Source organism: Acomys minous (genome assembly GCF_964271855.1).
Source record: "Acomys minous genome assembly, chromosome: 19".
Taxonomy (NCBI): Eukaryota; Metazoa; Chordata; class Mammalia; order Rodentia; family Muridae; genus Acomys; species Acomys minous.
In genome coordinates this window covers 66,461,572-66,481,571 of record NC_140499.1, presented here as the reverse complement: position 1 = coordinate 66,481,571, position 20,000 = coordinate 66,461,572, and the positions used below count along the sequence as shown (strand labels likewise).

The 20,000-nt window shown below is 47.9% G+C and overlaps 1 protein-coding gene across 1 annotated transcript in view; it reads left to right on the top strand.

Annotated features, from left to right (window-relative positions):
* The first annotated feature begins 928 nt into the window (after positions 1–928).
* VPS45 (vacuolar protein sorting 45 homolog) overlaps positions 929–20,000 on the top strand; it is a 61,753-nt gene continuing 42,681 nt past the window's right edge. The window contains exons 1-10 of the mRNA XM_084769596.1: positions 929–1,126; positions 1,734–1,868; positions 5,692–5,752; positions 10,529–10,608; positions 12,213–12,281; positions 12,400–12,537; positions 13,285–13,395; positions 16,439–16,573; positions 17,164–17,277; positions 18,286–18,453. Of these exons, the coding sequence (XP_084625722.1) occupies positions 1,034–1,126; positions 1,734–1,868; positions 5,692–5,752; positions 10,529–10,608; positions 12,213–12,281; positions 12,400–12,537; positions 13,285–13,395; positions 16,439–16,573; positions 17,164–17,277; positions 18,286–18,453 (1,104 nt within the window). The 5' untranslated portion in view covers positions 929–1,033. The remainder of the gene's footprint in view (positions 1,127–1,733; positions 1,869–5,691; positions 5,753–10,528; positions 10,609–12,212; positions 12,282–12,399; positions 12,538–13,284; positions 13,396–16,438; positions 16,574–17,163; positions 17,278–18,285; positions 18,454–20,000) is intronic.

Sequence of the window (20,000 nt, the reverse complement as noted above, 5' to 3'; positions counted from 1 at the left end):
TTTGCGTCAGCGCCCCCAGACCATTTCAGGGGCCCTGGAAAGCCGGTACCCTGCAGACCGGAGAAGCCCAGCGCTTTGGGCGCGGTGGGCTCGCGGTCCTGCGGTCCTGGCGCTCCCCGCCCTCCTGGGGTCTCTAAGGTCTCTCCTACAGCATCCCTAACGGCTTCGCTTTATTCCTTCACTCAACAACCGTGTGATCTACTTCAGCTTTTCTTTAGAAAAGATTTTCTTCAGAAAATCCAATTGAGGGCCTGGAGAGATGGCTCAGAGGTTAAGGGCACTGACTGCTATTCAGGAGGTCTTGAGTTCAAATCCCAGCAACCACATGGTGGCTCACAATCATATATAATGTGATCTGATGCCCTCTTCTGACCTGCAGGTGTACATGCAGGCAGAGCACTGTATACATAATAATAAATAAATCTTTTTTTTTTTTTTAAGGAAGAAAATGCATTTGAGTCTCATTTTCAGCCCTAACACCCGGCACTGCCATTGCCTTAATAATGACCACCAGGGGAGTCCGTCCCCTGATGCTACTTTAAGGTTTGTTCAGATACTGATGAAACAGCGTCTCCCTACGTAGCCCAGCCTGGGCTATGCAGAACACATCTGTCTCGAACCTGCCATCCCGCGGCCTCGGCCTGGCCAGAGCCACTATGACATGCGTGGCTTCCCACGCGGGTCTCCAGAAGGGATGCTCGGCCAGCAGTGGGCACGGCCGCGCGCGGTGGTTGCTGTGTTCGGGACAGCTGTCTACTGCGACGCGCCAAGCCCTCCACGCGCGGAGCCAGAAGCCTGCACAGCGCTCGTCTGAGGGAACCGGCTGCCTCCCACTCCCGACGCCACGACGGTGCGGAACGGCGCCGGCGCTTCACAGAGGAACTACAACTCCCAGTTATCGGAGCTACCCGGACTCCCGGAAACCGATGCTTGGCCGGCCGGAAGCAGCTGAGACCCAGCCTACCGGCCCGAGGTTAATTCAGCCAGGAAAGGGGGCGGGAAGGGCTTTGGGGGCAGCTGTCAATCCGCCACCATGAACGTGGTGTTTGCTGTGAAGCAGTATATTTCCAAAATGATCGAGGACAGCGGGCCCGGCATGAAGGTGCTTCTCATGGATAAGGAAACGGTGAGTTCGCTTTTGCTCAGTGTTTATGAAGGAAGCTCGTAGACTTGCTGCTCCCGGTCCAGTGTAGGACGTAGCGTCTCATGACGATCATGGTCTCTTCTGTCTGGCACTGGAAAAGTTGTATAAAGCTTTCCTGGCGGGCGTGCGGTCTAACCGGCTCAAACCGGAGCCACGAGACTTCTTGCACATGAAGGAGTGTCTGCCAAGAAGTTGTTGTTTGGTGACAGAGGAAACACTTGCAAGATGTTTTTAGGGCGACCCTGTTACTTCACCCAACGCTGTTTTTAAAAAGTTAATTGTTGGAGCTCAAGATGAAATGACAGATTATTTGCTGGCCACAAGGTTTTCTTTTTTTAATTTTTGTTTTGTTTTAAAGAACTTTCTAAAGGAGTGGGGGAACCTCTTTAGAAGTTTACGTTGTTCCTGTTCAGAGAGAGCAGGTTTTCGTTCTAACACATTGCAGCCTGTTTGGGATATTCAGTAAATATCGTTCCCCAAATTAGCATTGAAGTTACCTAGCCAGGTGTTGTTGGCAAAAGGCTTCACTGCTGACGGTGTTGTTTATTAGCCCGGACTAGGGTAACCTTAGCTCACTCTCTCTTTACAGACCGGTATAGTGAGTATGGTCTACACACAGTCAGAGATCCTTCAGAAGGAAGTGTACCTCTTCGAGCGAATCGATTCTCCAAATCGAGAGATCATGAAACACCTAAAAGCAATTTGTTTTCTTCGACCCACAAAGGTACTACACAAGCTGAGCTGCCGTCTCCGCAGGCAGATGCGGGACACTAATCTGAAAGCATTGAGAAGGCAAAATAAATTTGTGTTACCATCGTTTGTGGCATCATAATTACCCGGTTTTGTCAGTGTTGTGACTGTTCTTCCTCTCCTTCCCCTGCCTCAGTTTACCTCTGACAGCCAGGTTTTCCTTCAAGACATATATATATACATACATACATACATACATTTTTTGGATTAATAGCTATCCCCAAAGCCACGAGCTCTGGGAACCCAGATCTCTTCAGTGCTGGATTGAGCTCTGCGCCCAGCACTGAACGTCGGTGTGCGAGGGACGCGTTCATACAGCCCTTCTATCTTGAACCTCTACCAGTCCATCCCCATCTGTGCTTAGGAACAATTCTGTCTTTATCATAAGAACAGTGAGAAGTCATTCCATGGTGGCTGTGGTGGCTCAGTTTCACGCCTGCAGTGAAGTCCGGTGACCTCGCAGGGAAAGGCCGTCCTCCTGCCCCTTTGGTTTTCCTTTACACACTGAACCCTCCTGCGCTCCTGTTCTGCTCCGACATTACAGCCAAGAGGGCGTTGTTTTTTTTGTTTTGTTTTGTTTTTTGTTGTTTTTTTTTTTTGTCACCCCTCTCTCTGTTAATTCCTGCCGCATCATCTGAAAGTTAGTTCGTAAGCCATTTCTTGGCTTCTGTGCATCACCTTGCAAATCTGGCTCCAGTGCCGTCTTTTCGCTGGGGTGGGGGTGGGGGTCAGAGAGCAGCTCGGGAGCAGGGCTTTCTCCTACCCTCTGAGTCCCAGGACTCAAACTCAGGTGCTCAGGCTTAGTGAAGATGCCCTTACCCACTGAGCCAGCTCATCTCTCTGACCCTCTTGTTTGTTTTCAAACAAACAAAAAACCTTTCCTATTTCTTATTTTTAAATAGCCTATTATTTTATTTATTTATTTATTTATTTATTTATTTGTTTATTTATTTGGGGCGGGGGCGTTGTGACAGGGTTTCTCCTGGACTCAATTTGTAGACCAGGCTGGCCTTGAACTCACGGAGATCCACCTGCCTCTGCCTCCCGAGTAGCGGGGACTAAAGGCGTGCACCACCGCTACGCCGGGCTGCTTTTATTCTTGCACACTGTGTACTTTCCCAAATGGCAAACCGATTGTGTCACTCTGCTTGAAATCACTGCTGGCTTCTCTCTGTTTTTTGCTTTGTTTTTAATGGTAAAAACAGACTCCTTCCTTGTTGACTGCGGAGTCCAGCGTGGTCTAGGTCTTATGTGGCTTTTTGAGCCTCTTTGCCACTCTGCACTTTGGCTGCACTACCCCTCGGTCCACTCACATTCTGATGTTTTTCATCACACCGTGTGGCCTTCACATGACCCCTCCTTCACGTCCTCAAGCAAATCTTCCTTGGCCTTACTGGGCAGGCCAGGCATCCCTGTTATAAACAGCACCGCCTTCCTCTCCGGCACTGGTTTACAATTGAAGGTGTTTGTTTTCAGAGTGGTTTCCCTGTGGAGGCCTGGATGGCTGCAGTTTTGCAGGAGTCCCCGCCCCCGCCCCTCCTTTGCCTCCTGAGTGCTGGGATTTCAGGCTTGTGACACTTACTGGCCGAGGTTATGTGGGTTTTGTGACTGACACCTAGCTGGCCTGTAAGTCAGCAGAGACCGGATCTGGCCGGCCACATCCCACTATGTTCCCACAGTGCCCGCCACATAAAAGAGGCCTAAGAAATAGTTGCTGAAATAATGTGAGGTTTTCGGTTTTGTCTTGTTTTGTTTTTCACATTCGTGATTTTGGTCATGAAGAGGGGTCTTAGAGATGACTTAGTTCATTATTTCCTGGCATAAAGTGAGGAGACTTCTGGAAAGCTGTATACACTCTCTCAAACTCTCTTGGCTTCACATTTTTTTTTGACCTTTTTACCTGACTGTACAAAGGAGAAATGTTATGCCTAGAGTACTTATTAAAAAACAGTTTGTCCTTAGGACTACACAGTGCGCTGGACATGGTAGCACTTGTCTGTGATGCCAGCGCTCGGCAGGCAGAGGTTCAAGTCACCCTTAGCTACACAGTATTCTGAAGCCCACTTGGGCCACATGTTCTTCTAACTCAGACAGTAACAAAAGCAAGAAAGGGATGGAGAATGGCTCAACAGTCAGGAGGACCAGAGTGTAGGTCTCAGTGCCACATGGTTAGCTGGGCGCGGCTACAAGCCTGCAACCCAGGAGCAAGCACACCCACGTGCACATGTGCTCACGCAGATACACCTACAAATAAATACATCTCTTAATCATTACAGTGTAAATGTTTATATCGTAAAGATAGTTTTCTGTAGTTTGACTGGCAGTGCAAAGGCTTTTCCTCGTTGAGGCACTGTACACTCCTGTTCCTTTGCTTGCTCCCCTTCAGCCTTCAGACAGGGTCTGGCTATGTCATCCAGGCTGACTTGACCCACATCCTCAGCCGGGCATGGTGGTGATCCCAGCACTCGGGAGGCAGAGGCAGGTGGATCTCTGTGAGTTCGAGGCCAGCCTGGTCTACAAAGGGAGTCCAGGACAGCCAAGGCTACACAGAGAAACCCTGTCTCTTAAAACCAAAACAAACAAACAAAACAAAACAAAAACCCTACATCCTCTTTGTTTCTGCCTTCTGAGTACTGGAATTTGTGGCAGCACCATCGGAGGTTACAGTGAGTGCTTCTTAAAACTATTTTTAAATGGCATGATTTAAATAATTTAAAAAAATATTTATTTATTTATTTATTTATTATGTATGCAATGTTCTGTCTTCATGTACACCTGCAGGCCAGAAGAGGGCATCAGATTATAGATGGTTATGAGCCACCATGTGGTTGCTGGGAATTGAACTCAGGACCTTTGGAAGAGCAGGCAGTGCTCTTCACCACTGAGCCATCTCTCCAGCCCAATTTAAATAAATTTTAAAGTGCTTAATTTAAAATATATTAACAGTGACAGAAGCAACAGAACCCCCACAAATTTGTCCCCACAAATTTTAGTTTTAAAACCTGATGTAATTTGAAATTTAACCATCTGTTCTGGTATCAGAAAACAGATCAAGTGTTCACCAGAATGGCCTGGGATTAGAATTCTCATGTTTTGACTTTGTAAAACGAGCTGGGCAGGAGAGACGGCTCATTGGGTCAGAGTGTGCACCGCTCTTACAGAGGACTCCGGCGTGATGCCCAGCACCCGTGTCGGGCACCTCACAGCCACCTGTAGCTTGAGGGCCAGTGGAATCTGAGGCCTTTGCCCTCTACAGGTTTATTTGCACAAAATTAAAAACTTAATTTATTTTATTTTATTTAGTTATTTAGTTAATTTTGGTTTTACATGACAGGGTTTCTCCCTGTAGCCTTGGCTGTCCTGGACTCACTTTGTAGACCAGGCTGGCCTCGAACTCACAGCGATCCACCTGCCTCTGCCTCCCGAGTGCTGGGATTACAGGTGTGCACCACCATGCCCGTCAAAAAAACTTAAATCTTAAACAGACTGATTTTTGTTTGTTTGTTTGTTTGTTTTGTTTCTAACATTTGTTATTTTTAAGGTCACATTCACAGAGGTTGCGGGACAATTCACAGGAGTGGGCTATCTCCTCCCGCCATGTACGTGACAGGGACTCAGCTCAGGTCATCAGACTCGGCAGCAGATGCTCCTATTTGCTGAGCCATCTTGCCAGCCCATTATTATTATTTTTTATGGTTTTTGTTGTTTTTATTGTTGTTATTCATCATCATCATTATCATCACCCTCATTTTAACTGAACAGCTGTGCTCACGCTGTGTTTGCTCTTTCTCTTCTAGGAGAACGTAGACTATGTAATTCAGGAACTCCGAAGACCCAAATACAGCATCTATTTTATTTGTAAGTATGTCAGTTCCCTTTGTCAGTGATGTGCGTATGTGTGTCTGAGGTAGGCCAGGCTCTCGGGTAACCTGTACCATCAAGTTCATTGAATTCAGCACTGAGAGGCTCGTGGACTCAAAGCATTAGGCGCAGTGTGGGGACTGGACAGTGGCTCAGCTGTTAAGAGCACTGGCTGCTCTTCCCAGAGGACCAGGGTTCAATTCCCAGCACCCACACGGTAGCTCACAACCATCTGTAACTCCACTTATAGGGGATCTGGCACTGTCTTCTGGCACACACATGGTACGCAGACATACATCAGGCAAAAATGTACATAAGATAAAAATGAATAAACCTTTTAAAATTAAGTAGTAGCCATAATTCCTTTTCTGAAACCAAAATAACAATTTCCATTCATCCATGATTGCTTAGATAAAAGGCTTTTTACTTTGCTTTGCATTTTAAAAGGCTGATTTATTAGCCAAAAATTATAAGTAGCTAAATTGCATATTTTTCCTCCATTAAAATATTTACCTACTCTGTGTTTCACTTGTGAATTGAGGTATAGAAACTAATTAGTTCGGGGGACGGATACACGGGGGTCTATTGGGTAATGGAAATGTGTCCCCTCTCCAGCTGCACTCGCCCACTTGGCTTTGCTGTTTTATGCGATGCATGAAGGACACATCGCCTGTGCAGAGGCAAAGCCTGGGGAAGAGCTAGGTTCGTGCCACTCAAAATTTATTTGGATTTTTCTTCCATTCTGCTATGGAAGTTGCAACCGTTGTCCTCTAGGTGGCACCATTGCTCTTTGTAGAATTAGTAAAGTCTGGAGCTGGTTTTGAAACTAGGGAGCAAAGTTAGCACCCAGAAGGTTGGAGCATTATTAGCCTGGTGGGTTGGGCCTCTAATCCCATCACTGGGGAGCCAGTGAGTCCCAGGCCAGCCAAAGCTACACAGAGAGGGGGCGGGAGGGGTAGGATATTTGAGAGATGTTCAGGCTTTGGAGGTTTAGACCATTATCTAAGATATACATATTTCTTTTACCATATATTACTATTTAATGATGCCAAAAATTAGCTAGGCAGTGGTCCTAGCACCCTGTAAGCAGAGGCAGGCAGATCTCTGAGTTCCAGGCCAGCCTGGTCTACATAGTAAGTCCAGGACAGCCAGGGCTACACAGAGAAACTCTGACTCAAAACAAAGACAAAAACAAAAAATAATGAAGCCAAGAGTTAATTTTAAATAATATTTTAAATTTTACGATGAGCTGTCTCTTACTTTATTTGAGTGTTTATGTATCTAACAGGTAAAAGTATTTTTAATAGTTTCTCATCCTACTTTTTGTTCCCTGAGTTAATAATCATAGTTGTATTTTTAATTAACTATTTAAAAGTGCAGATTCCTGTGCCTGCTGGCTTGTCATTCCCACTCCACCCTCCCCCACCCCAGAACCCTCAAGTTGACATTCAGTTCTGCTATGACATATTGGGATGGGACCCGTGAGAGGTATTAATATGCCTGTGGGACTGATGGGCTAATGTCCTAAGAGCGAGTCTGCTCTAAAGCCAGTGTGGCCTTGCACGTCTCCACACCATCAGTGCGTGGTCCGCACCCTGCGGCCCCTAAACTTAGGACTAGAACTCTGAGCCAATATAGATCCCTTTTCTTGTAGCTTACTAGACAGTGGTATTGAACCATGGGCACAGAAAATAGACTAAAGTGATAGGTAGTTATACAGACTACAGAGATCCGTGTGCCTTCACCCGTCTCCCTCATGTAGCACCTAACATGACAGTGTCAGGGTCGCAGCCAGGATATTACCACGACACAATCAAGCAACAGAACCGTTCTGTCCCCGCATTGCCCTTTACTGACCATATCCACGTCTACCTCAGTCCATGCTTAGCCCTGGCAGCTGTCACTCTGCTCTTCGTTCTGTAATGTTTGTTGTTCTAAGAATGCTCTACACGTGGCACGGCATGGGCTCTGCACGAGGCACGGCATGCGCTCTACACGAGGCACGGCATGGGCTATACACGAGGCACGGCATGCGCTCTACACGAGGCACGGCATGGGCTATACACGAGGCACGGCATGCGCTCTGCACGTGGCACAGCATGCGCTCTGCACAAGGCACGGCATGGGCTCTGCACGTGGCAGGGCATGGGCTCTGCACGTGGCAGGGCATGGGCTCTCCACGTGGCACGGCATGCGCTCTACACGAGGCACGGCATGCGCTCTGCACGTGGCACGGCATGGGCTCTGCACGAGGCACGGCATGGGCTCTGCACGAGGCACGGCATGGGCTCTGCACGAGGCACGGCATGCGCTCTGCACGTGGCACGGCATGGGCTCTGCATGAGGCACGGCATGGGCTCTGCACGAGGCACGGCATGCGCTCTGCACGAGGCACGGCATGCGCTCTGCACGTGGCACAGCACAGTTCCTAGGTTGCCATGTGTATGTGTCACCCTCTCTTTGCTGCTGAGGAGTGGCCCACGTTCCCACGAGCACTGTAAGGGAAGTCCAGTAGCTTTGCACCCCTGCACTCATTCCTTGCTGACTCCCATTTTAGCCGCTGTGATAGGGGTGCACCTCGGTCCTGAGAATCTAAGAGTGGTGAGGGATAGACACACAGACATAGAAGAGAAAGCCGGGGTCAGGTGGCCGTGCGCACGCTGACGGAGCAGCACCCGTTATGCAGCAGCAGGCACCTCAGCAGGAAGGGTGGTGGCTGAGTGGGCGAGCTCAGTGGTTCTCAACCTGTGGGCCACGGCCCCTGCGGGGATGGAGCCCCTTTCACAGGGGCTGCACATCGGTACCCTGCATATCATGTATTTGCATTGCAGTTCATAACAGCAACAATGTTACAGTTATGAAGTAGCAACACAAATAAGTTTATGGTTGGGGTTGCAGCGTTAGGGCAGCTGGGTAGCTAGTGTCCTAGCAGAGAGCAGTCTCCAGCTGCAAACGGCAGGAGGAGCAAGCTGTGCTTCAGTCTTTGCCCACACAGGGCCAGCATCCTGACTCTCACCACAGGAAGGCTTTGCCATCGCTCTGAGCCTTAGGCCAGGGCTTTGCTGACTTCCCTGCGGCTCTGAGGCACTGGTCCTTAGTGCGCTCATGCCCACGTACGCTCATTTTAGTTTTAGGGTGTTTGTTTGTTTTAGTCAAATTACAAGCTGGGCATGGTGGCACACACCTTTAATCCCAGCACTCAGGAGGCAGAGGCAGGAGGATCTCTGGGAGTTCGAGGTCAGTCTGGTCTACAGAGTGAGTCCAGGACAGATAGATATTCTCTGAGTTCTGTATTTAAGTCAGTATATAATAGAAGCACTCCTTTTCTGAGTTCCTTTGCTGAAAGTGGAATGGGGTCGTGTGGTAGACACCCCCATCTCCTCCACACAGCGCCCCTGCACAGCAGAGGGTGGTGAGTCTAGTGTTTGTAAAGATTGATTTGGGCTAGAGAGCTACAAAACAGAATAAAAGTATTCTAACACTAAGGCCTGTAAAATATGAACTGCTGAGGTAGGGTATAGCAATCCATCTCAGAATTTTAATTGCTTAAAGTATAATAGTATTTAGTAATATTATTCGTTATAGACTTTTAGCACAATTTAATAGTAAATTAGCCTTCTGATCTCCTCAATTTTAATAATTTGAGATCTGCTAAATCTCTTACTTAACAGGCCTTTTTTTGTAAAGAAAACTACTTGAAAACACTATGGAAAATGTCAGAAGCTCACAAATAAAATAGCATGAGAAATTCCAGTGTACCCAGGCACACCAGTCTTCTGTGAGCTAAGCTCCCATTTCCTACCCATCAATATTTTTAAAACAGATCTAAGATATCATGTAAGTTTTACTCGTCAGTATTTCATTGTGTATCTTTAATAGAGATAGGTTCATGTGAGCAAAAATGAAAAGTAACTTCTGTTTTCATGAACTCAATTCAGTGTTCAGATTTCAAATCCGCCCCACCCCACCCCACCCCCGCCCTTTGTTTGAGTCTGTATAAAAATAAGGCCCACGTATGAGAGCTCGCTGGTCAGTGTGTTGCGCCTCCCTGGTGTTCTGTAGGTCTCCTTCCAGGTTCACGGAGGGAGCAGTTGCTGCGTCTTCCTGACCGCATCACTGTGGGCAGTTCCACATGTCCCTTCACGTTAAACCGGTTCCTTTATCCGTGAACATCTGTAAGTGGATAAAGAACCTGAATGGATTAAGTTTTGATTTCGTTTGGCCAAGAATACTAAATAGGTGATGCTGTATAGTCTCCCTGGATGGCTCAGAGGTTAAGAGCACTGTCTGCTCTTCCAGAGGTCCTGAGTTCAATTCCCAGCACCCACATGGCGGCTCACAGCCATCTGTATTGAGATCTGGTGCCCTCTTCTGGGCTGCAGGCGCACATGCAGTCACAGTACTGTATACACAGTAAACAAGTAAATCTTTTTTAAAAAAATGTTTTAAAAAGACATTCCCTTATGTCTTATTTGATACAATTTACATATAAAAGAGAGGATAAAGGGTTATTTCATTCTCATATTTGCTGTTGAAGGTAGTGCATTGAGTCTGTGGCGTCCTCTGGTGTTTTTAGTGATGGTCTTTTCAAAGTATTAACTTGGGGATTTAAACACCTTTGTGCTCCTCGTCCCAGCCTGAAGGTATGCGACTCCAATATGTGCCACAACTGTGCTAACCGCCCTTCGTCTTTAGGCTTTGCCACAGGCCTGGTTAAGTCCCATTGCAGCTAAGCTGATGCTGTTTGAGTCAAATACAATGTGTCTATTTCAGATTTCAGTAACGTGATCAGCAAGAGCGATGTGAAGTCGTTGGCTGAGGCTGATGAGCAGGAAGTCGTGGCTGAAGTTCAGGTAAAGCTGTGGCTCTCTAATCAGAGAAAACGAATGTGTACACAGCAGACTAGACTTGTATTCAGGACGTCTGAAGGAGGTTGTACATTGGGTAGAAAGAGAACTAATGGGACCAGTGGGAAGGAGCAGAGGGGCTGACTTATGGCGGGACATTTCCACAGTTGGGGACAGAGTCAGGTCGATAGCTTCTGAGCCTTACTTTAAAGACTTTCACCAATAAGACTGCCTGAGTGGGAGAGACTGGGCATCGGGCTGGGAGTGAGGTTTCCTCGTGTTCTGTGTGAGAGACTCGTACTTTGGGAGCTAATAGACTTTGTCACTAGGCTAAAACTTGGAAATCCCTAATCATGTATTTGTATGCTATATGAGATATAACATTAGCATGTATAATGTTATTTTTCCATCTTGAGCAGTTCAGTGTTCTCGAATACATTTATCGTAAATATTTGAATATATTTACCACCTACATGAAATGTACCGTCTTCACAGGTAGCAAATAAACTAGTTCTGAGTTTTTCAAAAAGATATTTTAAGTGCTAGAGCATACAAAAAGAATGACCTATTTTTTTTAAAGATTCATTTTATTTATTGCATATGAGTGCTTTATCTGCAGAAGAGGGCACCAGATCACATTGTGGATGGTTGTGAGCCACCATGTGGTTGCTGGGAATTGAACTCAGGACCTCTGGAGGAGCAGACGGCGCTCTTACCCACTGAGCTATATCTCCAGCCCCAAGAATGACCTATTTGAAATCATATCCCACCCCACAAGAATACACTTGGCATGTAATATGGTATACCCTACAGCAATGTTTTATTTATTTATTTTTGTTTTGTTTCAAATGTTTTATTTTTTTTACTAATTGAAAATTTACTTTGGTGTGTATACTTCAGCTCTTTTTTAAAGATTTATTTATGTATTATTTTATACTGTATTCTGCCCATATGTGAATCAGCAGCCCAGAGAGGGCACCAGATCTCATTATGGATGGCTGTGAGCCACCATGTGGTTGCTGGGAATTGAACTCAGGACCTTTGGAAGAAGCATTCAGTGCTCTTAACCTCTGAGCCATCTCTCCAGTACTATGCTTCAACTTTTTAAAAGAAGATGTATCATTGCTGGTATTTATAGTTAGTCCAGTTCCCATATGCTGACCATTGCTGCTTAGCTTTATTTCATCATCTTGTATCTCTTCACCTTCTGTGTTCCCATTTGATTACTGTACTTGGTATAGCTGGAGCCCAGAGCACTCCATAGAGCTGGCACCTATAGCACCGGGTACAGGTGGAGCCTGTAGCTCTCAGTGCAGTTGGAGCCTATAGCTCTCAGTGCAGGTGGAGCCTGTAGCTCTCAGTGCAGTTGGAGCCTGTAGCTCTCAGTGCAGTTGGAGCCTGTAGCTCTCAGTGCAGTTGGAGCCTATAGCTCTCAGTGCAGTTGGAGCCTGTAGCTCTCAGTGCAGTTGGAGCCTGTAGCTCTCAGTGCAGTTGGAGCCTGTAGCTCTCAGTGCAGTTGGAGCCTGTAGCTCTCAGTGCAGTTGGAGCCTGTAGCTCTCAGTGCAGTTGGAGATCATAGATTGACTAATCTTGATGCTTTTCGTTTGCAGGAATTTTATGGTGATTACATTGCTGTGAACCCACATTTGTTTTCCCTCAATATTTTGGGTTGCTGTCAGGTATGGAAGGCAAGGATTTTCAAAATAAGTTAATCAAGTGGAAATTAATTCCTCAAGTAACTGGAGTTATAAGAGAAAAATAATATATTTTCTTTTAATATGTTTTTAACCAAAAAAGGGTCGAAATTGGGATCCAGCCCAGCTATCCAGAACAACTCAAGGGCTGACAGCTCTCCTCTTATCTCTCAAGAAGTGCCCCATGATCCGGTACCAGCTTTCGTCAGAGGCTGCAAAGAGACTTGGAGAATGTGTTAAGGTACCGCGTCCCCGGTTGCTGGCTCTAAAACCTCACGGCTGCTCATTCCCTGTAATGGTTAGGAAATATCTGACGTGCCAGGCGTGGTGGTTCATGCCTTGGCAGGAAGATCTTTGTGAGTTCAAGGCCAGCCTAGTCTACATAGCAAAGTCCGGGCCAGGGAAGGTCTCTGTCTCAAAATAAAGGCAGCCGGAGACAGACAGACAGCCTGGGCGGGGAGCGGGGCAGGGGTGGAGGAAGGGCCAAAGGAGAAGATGTGTCAGTTTTATTGGCAAAGAAGTATGGCTACATAACTCAAAATAAAAAAGGAGCAAATTATCACCCTTGGGTTTAACCTAAAGAATATTCACAGCTATTTAACTTTAGGGGCCCAGCTGAATCACTTGTAAAGTAGGATTTCAAGTCCTGCCTTCTTCCCCCCCCCCCCCCCAGGTGTTTTGAGACAAGGTCTCTCTGTGTAGCCTTGGCTGTCTTGAACTTGCTTTGTAGACCAGGCTGGCCTTGAACTGGTGGAGATCCACCTGCCTCTGCCTCCTGAGTGCTGGGATTAAAAGTCATGCCTGGCAAGTCCTGACTTATTAAACAACTCGCTACAAAACTTCATGAAGCTCTCGGACCCTTTTATGGGAGGCCTGTGAGGGCGGGGAACCGCCACATGTGTTTTTTATTCATTTTTTCATTCATTCATTGTTTTTGCCATCTTGCAGCTAACTGGTTAACCAAACCATTTTGCTCTCTTCTTCTCAGCAAGTGATAAGTAAAGAATACGAGCTCTTTGAATTCCGGCGGACAGAGGTTCCTCCCCTGCTTCTCATCCTGGATCGCTGTGACGATGCCATCACCCCGCTGCTCAACCAGGTGCGGGGCCCTCGCCAGCACAGGAAGGGGCATTCTGCCTGGAGCGCGTTAAAACGCGAGTGTGGACGGGTCGCGTTCTGCCCACCTCCTTGCTTTCAGCTGTTCTTGGCTTTGCCTTATGTCCTCTGGTGTTTCTGCCTCTATCCCACTCTCCTTCCTGCCGCGAACACACTCCTTTCAAGGCAGCTTCAGCTCTGGGCTCCAGGGTCCAGAGCCCAGAGCCCCAGCATCACGTTCTCCGACCTCACTGCTCAAGTGCTGCTCTGATCCCCGGCCTCATGCTGTTCGGTTCTTTCTTCTTGTCTCTGTGCTCTGTATTCTACAAACCCAAGGCTGCTAAATGACAGCCCTCGGCATTCCACTCCTGGGCTGCCACCTTTGCCTTCCCACTGACCTCCTGGCTTAAAAACAACCTGCTTCAGGATGTGCACCCAACCTCACACACAGCGGCAGCAGCTGCTACGGAGGCCTACGTGGCTTCTTGCCACTGTGCGGTGTCTGGCATGGCTTCTCTTCCCACTTCCCCTATGGAAACATGTCTCCCTTGAAGCCACTCAAAAGCCAGAGAGAAGCTTTTTAGAGGCTGCTTCAGCAGGCAGGGTCTGCTTTCTCCCTCAAGTTGTGTATCTTTGGGTGTTTTGACACTCCTAAGGTGGCGGGTGCCCCCCATGTTTACTTTTCTGCAGGCTAAGCAGCTCCTTGTATGTAGTTATGCTGTGAATGGCGACTTCGATTGAGAGAGAGAAAGCCCTCATCTCCAAGTCAGTCCCTGCGCAGGACATAGTGATGTCAGCGCTGAGGGCATTTCACTGTGGAAGGAAGGGCGGGACGGAGGGAAGGAAGGAAGGAAGGAAAGATGGACAGAGGTCTGGAGAACTGGCTCAGTGGCTAAGAGCACCTGCTGCCCTTGCAGAGGACTTGAGTTCTATTCCCCGCCCCCACACGGGCAGCTCACAGACACTTTTAACTCCTGTTCCAAAGGAACTCAATGCCCTGCCTGGCCTTTGCAGGCATCACAACTCATGCACAAGCCCACATTCAAGCTTACTAATTAAGAAAATAAAACTAATAAAAGCAGTAATTCTGTATGCCAAAGAAAACAAATTTCACTGAGAGCTTGTTACATGTTTGTAGTAAGCTAAGCATTTTAAGTAAGGTTAAAAGAGAGAATCTCTTGTCCTTAAAAAAAAAAAACAAACAAAACCCTATGTACTGAAAGGAAGAGAAAACAGACGTTGCTGCTTTGCTGTACTTGCTGTCCGTGCCTAGAGGGATCTAACTGGTTTACAAGCAATCCTCATGGCAAGTCTGTATTTTTGTTATTTGTTTTGATTTGTTGTGGAGGCTGAAAACCCTCTTTTTTTCTTTTCTTTTTTTTTCTTTTATGTGTATGACTGTTTTGCCTGTGTGTGTATCTTTGTACCATCTGTGTGCCTGGTACCCATGGAGTCTAGAAGGGCACTGGATCCCCTGGAGCTGGAGTTACCGACAGCTGTGAGCTGCCAGGTGGGTGCTGGGATCGGAACTCAGGTCCTTTGGAAGAGCAGCCAGTGCTCTTAACCACTGAGCCATCTTTCCTTCCAGTTCTTTGACAAATCTTTTAGGCAATAAAGCACCTTCTTGAGAGACAGCCGAGTGTTTGGACTGACTGCTCTTCCAGAGGACCCAAATTCAGTTCCCAGCACCCATGCTGGGCAGCTCACAGCTGCCTCTAACTCCACATCCACAGGGTCTGATGCCCTCTTTTGGGCATCCACACTCATGCGGCACATACGTATGCACAAAATTAACTTTTTAAAAAGTACTTTCCTTTATTACATCTTAAACTCTTCTTTTTTTCTTTCTTAAAAAAAAATGCATATGGATGCTTTGCCTGAATGTGTGCCTGTGCAGCATGCGTGTGCCAGTGCAGCATGCGTGTGCCGATGCAGCATGCGTGTGCCAGTGCAGCATGCGTGTGCCAGTGCAGCATGGGTGTGCCAGTGCAGCATGCGTGTGCCAGTGCAGCATGCGTGTGCCAGTGCAGCATGCGTGTGCCAGTGCAGCATGCGTGTGCCTGTGCAGCATGCGTGTGCCTGTGCAGCATGCGTGTGCCAGTGCAGCATGCGTGTGCCGGTGCAGCATGCGTGTGCCTGGTGCCGTGAGGGCCAGAAGAGAGCACTGGGTCTGGGACGGGAGTTACGGACAGTTGTGAGCTGCTGTGCGGGTGCTGGGAATTGAACCTGGGTCCTTGGAAGAACAGCTAGTGCTCTTAACAGCTGAGCCATCTCTCTGGCCATCTTAAATTACTTCTTAATATATTGTTTGTTATAAATGTACATATGAAGATCTCCAGCATTTGGGTTCTGGATGTAATAATAACTTGCTAAAAGATACTGGATTTGAAAGTCGAGTCTCCATAAATGGTGAGAAGAAAGACTTGTGGCATTTCACCAGTTTGGTTGTTAACCAAACAAATTTGCATTTTTAAAGGCTGGAAATCTACCCTTCTTCACAATTCCTAGTCAGTTAAAAACATATAAAATGGATTCCAGGGCAAGTGTGTGATTAGGCCAGTGTTTTGATGAACTCGTTAGTTTTTTTCTGATAATATTAGTGTTCCCAGGATAATACAGCAGCACTCAGATCTGCAAGAGCGCACTCCTCAGGCGCAGAGAGCCGCAGGAGCAGGACGTGGCCCGGCTTGTAACCGTGGTCCCAATATAGCCCTGTCTAGGAAGCCAAAAATATACTCTTAATTCACACGCAAAAATCAGAGCTAATGATAGCTGTAATTGTTTTCTTTCTATCAGGGGTGTTAATCGTGTTGCGTTTTCTCCAGAATGTGAAATATGAAAGTGTTTTGACTTTTTGAGTGTTTAAGCAGTTAACGTGACAATCTTAATACTTAGTAGAGAATAAAGTGTTATTAAGCATGCGGACTAAATACAGAGGTTTGACGTAAGAGGCTAGATGTGAGCAATGTTGTCATTCTTCGTTTTCCTAAACGCTTGATATGTTCATGTTTTGTCATTTGCCAATTCTTTCTGTCCTACTTCTTCAGTGGACATATCAGGCCATGGTCCATGAGCTGCTGGGCATAAACAACAACCGCATTGACCTTTCCAGAGTGCCAGGGATCAGCAAGGACTTACGGGAGGTGGTCCTGTCTGCTGAGAATGATGAATTCTATGCTAACGTAGGTGACTTTAATTTTAAGTTGTTTTAATATAAAGTGTCAGTACTGGCTTGTGGGAAGGGGGACACACACAGCTAGGCTGTATCTCAGGACTGCAAAGGCTGGGGGGCTAGCCTTGGCTGGGGGGCTAGCCTTGGCTGGGGGGCTAGCCTTTGCTGGGGGACTGGCCTTTGCTGGGGGCTAGCCTTGGCTAGGGGACTGGCCTTGGCTGGGGGGCTGGCCTTGGCTGGGGGGCTGGCCTTGGCTGGGGGCTAGCCTTGGCTGGGGGCTGGCCCTGGCTGGGGGCTAGCCTTGGCTGGGGGCTGGCTCTGGCTGGGGGGCTGGCCTTGGCTGCTTTGTTTTGTTTTCTTTTTTCTTTTTCTTTTTTCATAGCGCTCCCGCATAGTCACTGACTTTTCTCCATTCTGGTAGCTCTTTGTGTGAATAATGAAGGTGTTCATCACTAGTGTCCTGGCCAATGTCCAGATCTGATCATTAAAATGGAATGTGTCTTTTGAGTCTGTGTCCAAAATTCTTTTTCACTTCTTCTGTGATGTCCAAAAACCAGGCCCGCCTAGTTTGAGCTTCGCTTCTGACTTCCGTTTTCACAGAACATGTACCTGAACTTCGCAGAGATTGGGAGCAACATAAAGAACCTCATGGAAGACTTCCAGAGGAAGAGGCCAAAAGAGCAGCAAAAGCTGGAGTCCATAGCAGACATGAAGGTAGGCGACTTGCACCGGCGGGCGTCGCACGGACGAGACCAGAGCTGCCTGTGTAGGCAACACGCGGCAGGGTCCCACGCCTGATTTCTATCGTGATTCTTTGCTTCTCTTTGAGTGTTGTGGCACTGGCTGGTAACTGCTACGAAACTCAGCGAGCTGACGCCTGCGAAGTGAAATCCTGCCGCTCCCTCGCAAGCGTTGGAGTTCCAGGTGTGGGTTGTCATGCCCAGCTGGCTTCTTGTTTGCGTTTGCTTTTTTGTTGTTCGATTCTGTTTTTGAAACAGCATTTATTACAAGAGGCTGCACTCACGGTAGCGCTATAGACCTGGCTGGCCTGGAACTCGCAGCGGCGCTTTTGCCTCAGCCTCCCGAGTGCTCATCCCATCAGCCAGTCATTGTGTTTAGCATGAGGTGTTTTCTCTGAGGCCTCTCCTTGGTGAGCCATGTATTTCTTCCTCATCCTTGATGAGCCATGTATTTCTTCCTCATCCTTGATGAGCCATGTATTTCTTCCTGTTCTCTCACGTCTGCCTCTATGAAGGCTCTGAGGACAGGGCTGGCATTTCTCCTATGTCTGCCTCTATGAAGGCGCTGAGGACAGGGCCGGCATTTCTCCTATGTCTGCCTCTATGAAGGCGCTGAGGACAGGGCCGGCATTTCTCCTATGTCTGTCTCTATGAAGGCGCTGAGGACAGGGCCGGCATTTCTCCTATGTCTGCCTCTATGAAGGCGCTGAGGACAGGGCCGGCATTTCTCCTATGTCTGCCTCTATGAAGGCGCTGAGGACAGGGCCGGCATTTCTCCTATGTCTGTCTCTATGAAGGCGCTGAGGACATGGGCCAGCATTTCTCTGCCGAAGCATAATGCCATAGTGCCATGTGGTTGGGGACCTTGGTGCTGTACCCCAGTCAGGAAGATGACCCCAGTTCTTTACAATCTTTTCTTTACAAATGCCTGTTCTCAGTCAGAATGAAGCAGCAGTTCCCACTAATGTCTCTTCCATGGCAGGCCTTTGTTGAGAATTATCCACAGTTCAAGAAGATGTCTGGGACTGTGTCAAAGCACGTGACAGTGGTCGGAGAACTGTCGCGGTTGGTCAGCGAGCGGACTCTGCTGGAGGTCTCAGAGGTTGAGCAAGAACTGGCCTGTCAGAATGACCATTCAAGTGCCCTCCAGGTCAGTGTAACCGGGTGAGCACCCACTGTGCATGAGCACTGTGCACCCACTGTGCATGAGCACTTGCCGGGCAGAGAGCTGAAGAGGCGAGTAACCCTTCTTCCCCAACACGGAGCGCGGCTCAGCACAGGGTTAGGAACACACCTCAGGTGGCTATAAGCCAGGTGTGGTTGGTGGCCCCCAACTACATTCACAGCGCTTGGGAGCTGAGGCTGGAGGGCCACAGATTTAAGGTCTGAACGTGCAACTTAGTGAGACTCTGTCTTAAAATAAATAAAAGCTGTGTTCACTTCCCAGCAGCACCAGGAGGGAGTTCGTTACTAGAGATTGCTTTTCATCTTACAAGCATGCTACCATGCTGCATATCAACGCTGTGCTGAGGGGCCCGAGGGGTAAAGATGAGTGGACAGCACCCTTCCTCTCCGCGTGCTCAACTGTAAGACGGAAGAAAGCAATCTGAAAGAACTGTGAGCTGCGGAGGGGAAGGCAGAGTGCTTAGCGGTCAAACGTGAAGGTCTGAGTTCAGGTCCCCAGCACCCACATATAAGCCGGGCGTGGTGGTGCACACCTGCGCCCCTGCACTAGGCACAGGGACGGGCCTAATGGCCAACCAGTGTAGCCAGCTGGTGAGCCTCAAGCTCAGTGAGAGACCCTGTCTCAAGGCAGTCAGGGCAGTCTATGCTTCGGCAGAGAAATGCTGGCCTATGTCCTCAGCGCCTTCATAGAGACAGACACAGGACAATCAAGAAAGCACACTGCGCATCAGCTTCAGGCTTCTACAAGCAGGGGTATCCAGGTGCACACACTAACAGGGACATACACACACATAACGTGATAAGGAACTGCAATCTCACGTAGTAAGCACTGTAGCCACGGCCTTCACAGAGGACATGGAAGTAGGAAACACGGGGAAAACAACCATTTTCCCAACAATGATCTTTCAGATTCTTTTTTTTTTTTTTAAGATTTAGTTATTATGTACACAGTATTCTGCCTGCATGTACACCTGAACGCCAGAAGAGGGCACCAGATATCATTACAGATGGCTGTGAACCACCATGTGGTTGCTGGGAATTGAACTCAGGACCTTTGGAAGAGTAGTCAGTGCCCTTAACCTCTGAGCTATCTTTCCAGCCTCCTTCTTTCAGATTCTTGATGAAGAGGTTGTGACAACTAGTTCTGGGCAGATAAGTCAGAGTACATATGCCAAGCAGAGGGAAAAGGAGCCACCCTCTCAGCGGGGAGAAACAGGCATGGAGCTGGGAGGACAGGGCCACGGCAGGGCAGTTGGCGGAGGGGCACTGCGGAGTGCGCTTTAGATGACTGAGAAGGATGCTTGGAAGGTAGGGGCTGGCTCAGTGCTAGAGGGCTTGCCCGGCATACCCAAGGGCCTGGGTTCAATCCCTTATAACGCACACACACACACACAAGCACGCACGCACGCACGCATACGTGAGAGAGACAGACAGAGACATAGAGACAGAGAAACATGCAGAGACAGAGAAACAGAGAAGAAAATAACCAGGTTGTGGTATTGAAAGGAAGTT